This window comes from Myxocyprinus asiaticus, chromosome 40, assembly GCF_019703515.2.
Source record: "Myxocyprinus asiaticus isolate MX2 ecotype Aquarium Trade chromosome 40, UBuf_Myxa_2, whole genome shotgun sequence".
In the NCBI taxonomy this organism is placed as follows: Eukaryota; Metazoa; Chordata; class Actinopteri; order Cypriniformes; family Catostomidae; genus Myxocyprinus; species Myxocyprinus asiaticus.
In genome coordinates, this window is record NC_059383.1 from 14670432 (window position 1) to 14681062 (window position 10631).

A 10631-nucleotide genomic window follows, 5' to 3' on the forward strand; every position below is an offset into this window, starting at 1 on the left:
TTGCAATTTACCGTATAAAGCTTAAAGGTCAGTTTGGACAAACTTAGTGGAACATACGATGCATTGTTACAAGTAATTCTTTATCTTCCTCTCTCCTAGGTCCTGAGTGAATATTGGCTGACCTACAGTAGTTCTTCTCTGGCAAACTTTATGTAACTGTCCTGACGCTAAAGCTGCCAGCTGAAGAACTGTTGTGGTCCGCTCTGCCCAGCATGCACAAGCATGGACCTTGTAAACTCTGGATAATCTCAGTTGTGGATCTTTCAATAATGATGGAACATATTTATAGTTTAGTTTATTATTGTTATTGAAGCAGTAAGTATTTTAAAGAGATCTTTTTTTTTCTTGACGTTTGATCTTTAATTTTCATTTAAGTTTCTACACCTAAAATATATGACAGTAAAATAAAAATGTAAAACTTGTTTTGGTTTGGGAAAAAAAGCTAATATCAGAGTGTTATCAAATTTATTTGAAGTATGAAAACATGAGCAGAGTGATTTTGCATTAAAGAGGTAATTCCAAATAATTTTAGAATTACCTTTTTGCAACAGTTGCTTTGAAAACTGTAAACCTAAAGGGCAAATATCTATTAATATTGTCTCAGCCACAGTACCTCAGTTTTAAATCTGTTTCTAAACTAAATAAGGACTGGCTCTTAGACACTCCTTATTAAACATGTAAATGATGTGTGTAAGATGGCAGCATATGAAATACATTATGACCAACAATTACAGATTCAAGCTTTTGGATTTCAACAGATTTGATACAAGGAGACTGAAAGCCACTCTTTGTTGGGATTATGGGAGAATTTAGAAAGATGGAAAGGGGGGTTTTATTGAGTGCATGGTCTGTGTTAATCCATGTGAGGCAGCCAGACAGGTACAATCCGGTCTCATCTCGCACAGAGTTCATAATCATGGATCTGCCCCATTTAATGAAATTTGACATTGCGATTGTAGGCGTATCCCTTAAAAGTGGTTTGATCATGACATTCAAGTGTGAAATCTATTTATATGAAGAATTAAAGTCTAGATAACACTAAAAAAATTTTAAAGTCTCCACCCTTTGCCCAGTTTTGTACACTTTGCATTCTCCAAACCAGCTTCATGAGGTGCCACCTCAGATGCTTTTCCAACAGTCTTGGAGTTCCCATGTACCTGTTGGCTTCACTCTACAGTCCATTTAGTTAGGTTTTTTTTTTTTTTTTTTCCTAATCTAAAATAAATTAAAAAATGTAATTATTTTAGTGTGTAAGAAGGATGGGGACTTGCTAAATGTAGTGAATGCCTGTGTTTTACCAGTTCAAAAATTCTTACATTTAAGGATGGAAAGTGAAATATAAAAAATGACCTACAGAGGGCGACACTGTTTGGTTGGCTAGACAATGCTTGTTGATGGGCTTCAATTCAAGGCATGATATCAACAATGTATAAGCCAAGTTGGATAAATTTTTTATTAAACAGATAAGGGTGTAGTAAACAGATAAGGGGTTTATTTTTTTTATTAAAACTAACAGATTTCAACCAATTTCTTTTGGTTTTATTAAACGTCACATTAAACCTGTTTTGGAAATGATTTACCATGCCTTAATCATTTATTTCTGTTACTTTTTAAATGTCTTTTATTTATAGGCTATATTGTAGGCCTACTGTTTTACCCTTGTCCCAGACTTTCAATTTTAAACTAAATGAAAATTGTTTATAAAAATAATTATTACATGTTTAAAACTGATGATCTAAACCAGCAGTTCTCAATCAGGGGCTGGGGCCACAAGGGAGCATCAAGATTACTTCAAATTATTTAAAATAAATTACATTCAAATATATTAAAATGTGTGTGTAAAAATAACTAAAAATAAGATATGCAACTTGTAAAATTACTTTTTTTTTTTTTTTTTTTTGTTTCTCTCTAACTGGTAAAAATGCACTACTGAGCTCTCTGCAGTGTGAGGTATAAAGGGAGAGAGGGGTCTGTGAAATGTGAATTGTATTATATGGGGACCTTAGAGTAAAAAATGTTGAGAGACTCTGATCTTAATACAAAATAAATATAACCATTTCAATATTGTGTAAAAATTATTTCAATTTTTAAACAAGTAGGCCTATTACTACCACGGTTGTGGTGTCATTTTCAACACAACGAACAATTTTGCCCTTAATAACGTTTTTTTAAATAGTTAGGCTATTTATTTACCAAGGAGACAACAGTGTCAGTTAAGAGAATGCTTGATATCAATTATCAGACATGTTTGAAGAATACAAAGAACTGAATATTTCCATTGTGTGTCATTTCCAATCAAGCTGTAGCAAATTGTGTAAAATTATGCAAAAAGTGTAAATAAATATGAAATTAACTTTAGACATTTATCATTTTCACAACACAAAGGCATTAAACACAATTGGCGTAATCAAGGGCGTAGCAGGCATGGGATATGTGGGGGACACGTCCTCCGCACTATTTAAAAATGGGATTTTGGTCCCCAGCACTATTTCAAGCTAAACTTATACCGAGTCCAAATGGTGGATTTGTAACGGTATTCTTTGTGTTTTGTTACTTGGGCTGATTGAGCAATCATCCAACCAATCACAGGTGAGATTAATGAGCCGAAACAACCCTTACATAATAGGCCGTCAGTCAGAGAGTCTTATCAACATGGCTCCATTCATTTCTACAAAGTTGCTTTCAAAGCATTTTTCAACAATGCTCATTTATCCATGTTTTTTATCGGCATTGATGTTGATCTAAATGAATAATCTAGAGATGAGGAACACACAAATAAGAGTTATTTATCAGCATATCATTCTTGATTGGCAGCATTATGTGAAATGCACTGCAGAAAAAAAACAAAGGACAATCCTTTTCTTTCTAGGGTGTGCTGAGTGAATCCAGTCAGGCTTCCTAAGCAACCAATTGGCCCGGTTGCTAGGGTGGGTAGAGTCACGTTGGGTTATCCTCCTCGTGGTCGCTATAATGTGGTTCTTGCTCTTGGTGGAGTGCATGGTGAGTTGTGCGTGGATGCCGCGGAAATAGCATGAAGCCTCCACAGGCGCAAGATCTCCGCGCTACCGCACACAACACGCCACGTGATAAGATGCGTGGATTGGTCTCAGATGCCATTCGTCCTCCGGCACCCGGATTGAGGTGAGTCACTACGCCACCACGAGGACCTAGAGCGCATATGGGATTTTGGCATGCCAAATTGGGGAGAAAAAAAAGGGCAATCCTTCTTTTAAGCACACATTGTAAGTGGAGTTTATATCAGCACTTGAGTCTTCATTAATTTAAGGTTTTTTTATTATGTTTGTGAGGTAATAGTTTGATCGGTTGTTTTTGCAATTTAAGCAGATTACTAGATCTGTGTGAAATATGTAAAGCAATTTTTAATATCAGCTCCTGTTTTTTACCTCTATGTTGGTGTGCAGTCCACAAACTGTAGGATATAAGATAGATCTGCTGTGTTCTTAGAACATTTTACTGAAGCGAATAGATATGTAGACACACTTTTTTATACATGAAAACGGACATTACTGAAACTCATAATAATATAAGACTGTTATTGTTGTCTTTTGATAAAAGTCATGCTCAGCAGCTCACAAACTGTAGGGAAATGATAGATTTGCTTTGTTCTTATAATTCATGAAACCTCTACTAAAGTCTCTTTGTAGGTCTGTAGACATAAACATTTTAAAGGATTACAATTTTCTTTTGATTGTTGATTTAGTGACTAACTCACACAAGACATCAACCGGTGGCATCACCAGAAATGGTCACTGAATCATTAAATGGATCTGAATGAATTTTGGTGAACGTAGTCAAAACACTCGAGCCACTTGGATGCATTTAAATCCCACAATGCTCAAGCACAGAGTAAAAAATAAAATTGTGCACATGCACAATTGTCATTATTGTAATTGACTAAATAATTTATTCAGGACTAGCTTGTGCTCAGTCTTTTATTGTCATGTGAAACATGACTTTTTGGCATGTGCACTTCTAGAAACTCACTTTTTACACTAGTCAGGCTATTAAATTCAACATACTGCATTATGGAACTTATTAAAAATATTAAAGTATTGCAAAGACAGGATGCCCTTTATTTTTGCAGCTAATTTAGCAAAATTTTGCACAAAAAAAAAAAAAAAAACTGCTAGGCCCCTGTGCGTAATTTGAGACGTGGTGGAAATAACACTGTGGTGAAAATGTTCATGACTTTAAAAAGTGTCTATAAACACCCAAATCTATTCACCTGTTATAATGACAGGACAAAATAAATAATAAACCAAAACTGCATGCTATTAAAATGTTATTGAGAGGATAAATATATGAGGAGAAAGTTATTTCGTAAAATCCTGAAAATTCTAAAGAAAAAGAATGCTTTCTCTTTGACAAAATCATGTTGTTTTTTTTTTTTTTTTTTACTATGTATGAGTCACTGTTTTCATTATTTATTTTAGAATCTGCTCTTCAGGAAATACGCGCTGTCAGTTAACGCGTCTGTGAATCCACCAATCAGTCGCGCTGGACACGAAGTGATTGATTTTCGCAAACCCTGTAGATCTAACCAAAGATATCCACTGGAAGCTCCTCTCTCTAATGTAAGACCTATCTGATCAAATATTGATGAAGTGGATGGACGTCCAATAACTGTTCCATTCTTCGCTCTAACTCCACTGCGATTAATTGGATTCATTGGAAATCACTGGAAGGTCTTATGCTGACAGAAAGAACATCATAACTAAGAATTTTTACATAAAGGGATCTATTCTGTAAGATATGGCTATTAATACAGACGCGCCTCACGCGACAGGTGCTCTGGGCGTCGCGCTGAAGTCCACCGATTTTGGAGACACTGAAAAACTTCTGGACGTCTCGGCCAGAGAGCTAAAGGGAGAGTTAAACCACAACACGTCTGATACAAGCAGCGTCAAGAACCTCGAAACGGAACAGAATGATCCGAATGTGGACTATGTAGTCACAATCCACCGATCTCCATCTCGGGTCAGTTTCAGCCGCGCCTCATCGCCGACACCCGGAGAACGGGAGCCCTGTAGTTTCATTTGGGTGGCGGTGCTCTCGTGCTTCTGCCCTGCTGTTCCAATCAACTTGTTTGCCCTTTATTTTGCGCATATGGTGAGTACTGTCACTGGAGCTAAGCTTTCATTAGAATTCACATTCAAAACTACACATCAGAGAGCAGAACAAGTTAAAAAAAAAAAAAAAGAAAAAAAAAATTCATTTTCAGTTGTGTGGCTGTGGCTCATGGGGCCCCGATAGTTAACAATGAGATGCCGCCCCCCCCCCAATGATTCAGAAACAAAAGTCCTAGCCATATATATATGTCCATGCTATCTCAATGCTATGAACTATTAAATGCATTGTATGGTCTATGTGTGTGTGCTTTTGCTCCATTTTAGTCCCGCTCCATGATACAAGCCAAAGATTATGATGGGGGCAGAAGACTTGGACGTCTATCTCTGTTGCTCAGTGTTGTTTCCATTGTTGTGGGTCTGGCAATACTCCTTTATCTGGTGATGTCAGGTAAACACACTCTCTCTCTCAACCCCCCCCCCCCACACACAGGGACCTACAACTTGGGGGAAAATAGGGAACACGTTCCTCCCAATGAAAACATGAAATTGTCAATCAATATCGTAAAAAAACATGGTTCAACTATGCACATACATCAATGCTTATACCTAAATGTTGTTCTTTTTGTTTCTCTTTCTCACAGAGATTCAATAGATTATGTTGTACAGAGCACATTTATTAGTTGTGGACATCCTACAGAATCTGAAATCAGAGCATGGATGTTAACGGCATTAGAGCTGAGACCAAAGAAGATGAACAATGAACGCCACGTGAAAACCTTAAAAAGAAAAAAAGCTCAGTGGTGAAATCTATTTACAGTATAATTAATATGGTAAACAGTATTAAATGCATTTGAATTTATGACATGGAGTCAGATTGAAAATCTTGAATACTTCCAACTATTTGTTGTTGTGTCTTAGCAAATTAATCAGTCTATCCTGAAATCCTATGATGAATCTGTTTTGCCTAACCTTATCATACAATGCCTTAGTATCGGACAGACTTTGCACTGAATTTTAAACGAGATAATTGGATTAATTTTTACTTTTTTATCTTTTAATATTGTAAACTATATGAAACATTAAGATTAACTTTGTAAAATAATAACATTCCATATACATTTTAACTTTTAATTAAAAGTTTTATGCAAATCTAAATATAAGGAATTTTTATTCCTTAGTTTTAATCTATAGCACATTTTATTATGCTAATGTCTTGCATGTTACAATAAATCAGTTACAAGAATGTTATATATGAGACTTTGTTGATAATTCTTATTATAAATATGGTAATATTTAATATATAAATATTATTTAAAAGAGGATGGATTCAAGTGTACATCATTTGTATAACTGTAAAATACATAGACATTTGTGTAACCTGTTTTTACTGTCACAAAGGTAAAAATTTGTTATTGCTTAAATTGACAGTTCAGCCAAAAATGAAAATTCTGTCATCATTTACTCACCCTAATGTTCCTAACCCATATGACTGACTTTCTTCCATGGAACACAAAAGTAAATTTTAAGCAGTTAAAATGTAATAATGTTACTCTCAGCCACCATTACCTTTCATTGCATCTGTTCTCCAGACTGAAGCTTCCAACACGATCACACAGGAAATCGACATATTGCTTTCGAATGTTCATGTACCCTGAAATCCACCCCAATCTGCCGAATTTCTGACAAGCACCATCTCCCATCAGACATTTTTGCATCAATTCAAACATGTTCACCATTCCCAGTGGTGCTACTGATCAGACTGATCTCACAATGAAATAAAAAACTAACTTTAGCTGAATTCAGTCTGTGCTTACCGAAATCTGAAACACTGCCCCAAGTGGCCAAAGCGGTAAGTGTTGTTGGATGTATTGGTATGTGTGAGCTCCATTTTACGGGTGACATGTCCATGGAGGGGCGCCAAAAGAGAGTTGTTTCCAGCTGTACAGGCTGCAATATAGTGAGGAGGAATGCATTTTTTTTATTTTTATAAACTGTGCCCCCAAACCACAAAATTAAACATAACCGACAGTGGAGTTAAAATGTAACGTTAGAGGGAAAAATGCAACCTTCAATTCACATTCGTTAATGATTCTGCATACACAATTATTTCCTTAATGTGGGATCTGAACCTGGGTTTCTCATGCTGCTGACACAACGGTCTTGATGCAACACACTTCCGGTTTTGCCACAGGGAAAGTAAACGCACTTGAGCTGATGCAAAAATGTCCGATATGAGATGGCGCTTGTCAGTAAGTCAGCATAATGTGGCTGATCCTAGGGTACTGGAAGTATCAGGAACAATATGCAGCCTTTCTGTGTGCTCATGTTGTAATGAGAGCATGTTGTGTTAGCAACCTTAGAGACATGGGTTCTGGTTCCATGGAAACCAGAAAGTAATTGTGTTCACATGAACAAGGATGAGTGTGAATTGGTGGTTGCATTTTCAGTCAAAAATAAATTTTTTACTGATGTTTAGGTTCAGGGTTGGGGTTTGGTTTAGGGGGTAGGGTTAATTTAATATGCATTCCTGTTACATAATTTACAACTAAAATTCAACTTGCTTTTGGTGCCACTCTGTGGGCATTTCACCTGAAAACTGCAGCTCACACATGCCCATGTGTTTAACAACAATTTCAGCTTTAGCCACTGGGGGCAGTGTTGCAAACTTCAGTAAGCACAGACTGATTTCAGCCACAGAACTTTCAACCTACTGTCACAGAATTCACAATGTGATCAGTCTAAAATATTCTGCCTATTATCTTCTTTTTTGTTTCACAGAAGAAAGTCATACGTGTTTGAAATAACTATATAATAAATAATGACATTTATTTTCAATTTGGGGGGAACTGTCCCTCAGTGGCGCCTGCAGCTGTACGCATTGTGCATACCATGAGTACTACGACTGACCTGAGAAACATTTACTCTCAGAATATTTAATCAATTGTGAAGTGTGTCCTGTATTTCTGTTGGCGAATGAATAATTTTTTTGAGATGGTTCTTTTCAGTGACTTGGCCAAACAGGCTTGTAAAATGGTCTAAATCAATTCGTGATTTAGTACAATTCGTTCAGAGCACTCTCTCACTGAATCAATTTGAGCGGTTTCTCACACAGTAAAACAGTATCGGGATATTTACGAATACAGAGAACAAACAGCGTTGGATGAAGTGGAATCGTTTTTCATGTAAACATTCGCTAGATGGATGTCTTTTGACAACTGTGTCACATTTTACTTTGTTTTTAGCATCTCTCACGGGAGCGCTGCATTTTTAGATGCTGTGTTAAAGAACTTCAACTTATAAAAACTTGTTTCGAAACACCTACGTTTTGCTTTTTTAGCCCGAGAATGCATTTGTTCTGAATGGTTGCTGGAAGAAATGCTTTAGCTAATAGTTACATGAACGCTACTATATTCAAGAAAAATTAAAATGCTTCTTTCAAAGTCACCAGAATGGAATGCTTTGGTGGTATTTTTGCAAAAAACAACTCACAGGGGAGCATGCCCACGGACCCCCCTAGATATACGTATTACGCAGATATCTGTTGGTACCCTCAGATTAAATCCTGCAGGTGCCCATGCTGTCCCTATTCAGAAGTGTTCTGTTCAGTTTTCTCCTTGTTATTTTGATGCAAATTTTATGGAAGTGCAAAGGAATATTACAAGGAACCAAATAGAAAAACGGTATGATTGTGACAGGACGTTGGCTGGGCCACATCCTAGGTGTAGCAAAAGTATGGCATGTATTGAACTAGTGAGAGTTTACAGTATGTAGTTGCACTAAGGCTGAACAAGGGCTATATTCAAGTTGTTTCAGCACATCAAAAGACATGCATGCATATATATGAATAAAAAAATATATATACAATATTGTGTTTAAATTGTGTTTGCAGATTTGTCATATGATAAAATGGTGCAACAGTTTTTTTGGATTTTCTAGTGTGTTTTATTAGCAAAGGAACACTACTATACATCTAGCAGATTAAACAGTATATCCTGTTCTGTTATTAATTGGTCATCCAACCTTAAGAAAGTCAGAGACCAAATGAAGCACAAAGAGGTCTGGTAATTGATATCCTGTCCACATACAGGTAAGTGCATTCCTTTCATCTTTACACTTAGTCATTACCAGCCTCAAATGGAGTGCAAACGTACCTTTGTTGCAACAAAGTACCAATGTCTAATTTTGTGTCCACTTTGTTTGAGGCATTTATATGTAAAAATAGGAAATCACCTAGCAAAATAGGCTATCATTTGTTTAACAATGCTTTAGATGCAAGTCTGTTGATGTCAATCAGATCTTTGATATTGATACAAGATCTTCACTACACAAAGACATTTGTAGTGAGCATCTGAACAATTAATGAACATGCACCTGTGGAGCGGTTAAGACACTAACAGCTTACAGATGGTAGGCAATTAAGGTCACAGTTATAAAAACTTAGAACACTAAAGAGACCTTTCTACTGAATCTGAAAAACACCAAAAGAAAAATGCCCAGGGTCCCTGCTCATCTGTGTGAACGTGCCTTAGGCATGCTGCATGGAGGCATGAGGACTGCAGATGTGGCCAGGGCAACAATAAATTGTAATGTCCGTAATGTGAGAGCCTAAGACAGCACTACAGGGAGACAGGAAGGACAGCTGATCATCCTCGCAGTGGCAGACCACGTGAAACAACACCTGCACAGGATCAGTACATCACACCTGTGGGACAGGTACAGGATGGCAACAACAACTACCTGAGTTACACCAGGAACGCACAATCCCTCCATCAGTGCTCAGACTGTCCGCAATAGGCTGAGAAAGGCTGGACTGAGGGCTTGTAGGCCTGTTGTATGGCAGGTCCTTACCAGACATCACTGGCAACAACGTCGCCTGTGGGCACAAACCCACCTTCCCTGGACCAGACAGGACTGGCAAGAAGTGCTCTTCGCTGACGAGTCGCGGTTCTGTCTCACCAGGGGTGATGGTCAGACTTGCGTTTATCATCGAAGGAATCAGCGCTACACCGAGGAATGTACTGTGGAGCGGGATCGATTTGGAGGTGGAGGGTCCGTCATGGTCTGGGGCGGTGTGTCACAGCATCGTCGGACTTAGCTTGTTGTCATTGCAGGCAATCTCAATGCTGTGCGTTACAGGGAAGACATCCTCCTCCCTCATGTGGTACCCTTCCTGCAGGCTCAGCCTGACATGACCCTCCAGCATGACAATGTCACCAGCCATACTGCTCGTTCTGTGCATGATTTCTGCAAGACAGGAATGTCAGGTGTTCTGCCATGGCCAACGAAGTGCCCGGATCTCAATCCCATTGAGCACGTCAGGGACCTGTTGGATCGGAGGGTGAGGGCTAGGGCCAGGGCCATTCCCCCCAGAAATGTCTGGGAACTTGCAAGTGCCTTGGTGGAAGAGTGGGGTAACATCTCACAGCAAGAACTGCAAATCTGGTGCAGTCCATGAGAAGGAGATGCACTGCAATACTTAATGCAGCTGGTGGCCACACCAGATACTGACTGTTACTTTTGATATATATATATATATATATA

General features: G+C 37.9%; 1 protein-coding gene across 2 annotated transcripts; it reads left to right on the plus strand.

Annotated features, from left to right (window-relative positions):
* The first annotated feature begins 2980 nt into the window (after positions 1-2980).
* Positions 2981-6195, plus strand: trarg1b (trafficking regulator of GLUT4 (SLC2A4) 1b). Of its 2 annotated transcripts, XM_051681194.1 has the most exons (4): positions 2981-3141; positions 4455-5130; positions 5415-5538; positions 5732-6195. In XM_051681194.1, the coding sequence occupies exons 2-4, from the start codon at positions 4774-4776 to the stop codon at positions 5740-5742; spliced, it is 492 nt and encodes a 163-aa protein (XP_051537154.1). In that variant the 5' UTR covers positions 2981-3141; positions 4455-4773; the 3' UTR covers positions 5743-6195. The 2 variants fall into 2 exon arrangements, with proteins under 2 accessions (XP_051537154.1, XP_051537155.1); XM_051681195.1 differs by lacking the exon at positions 2981-3141 and having other exon boundaries at positions 4450-5130.
* Positions 6196-10631: the final 4436 nt, after the last annotated feature.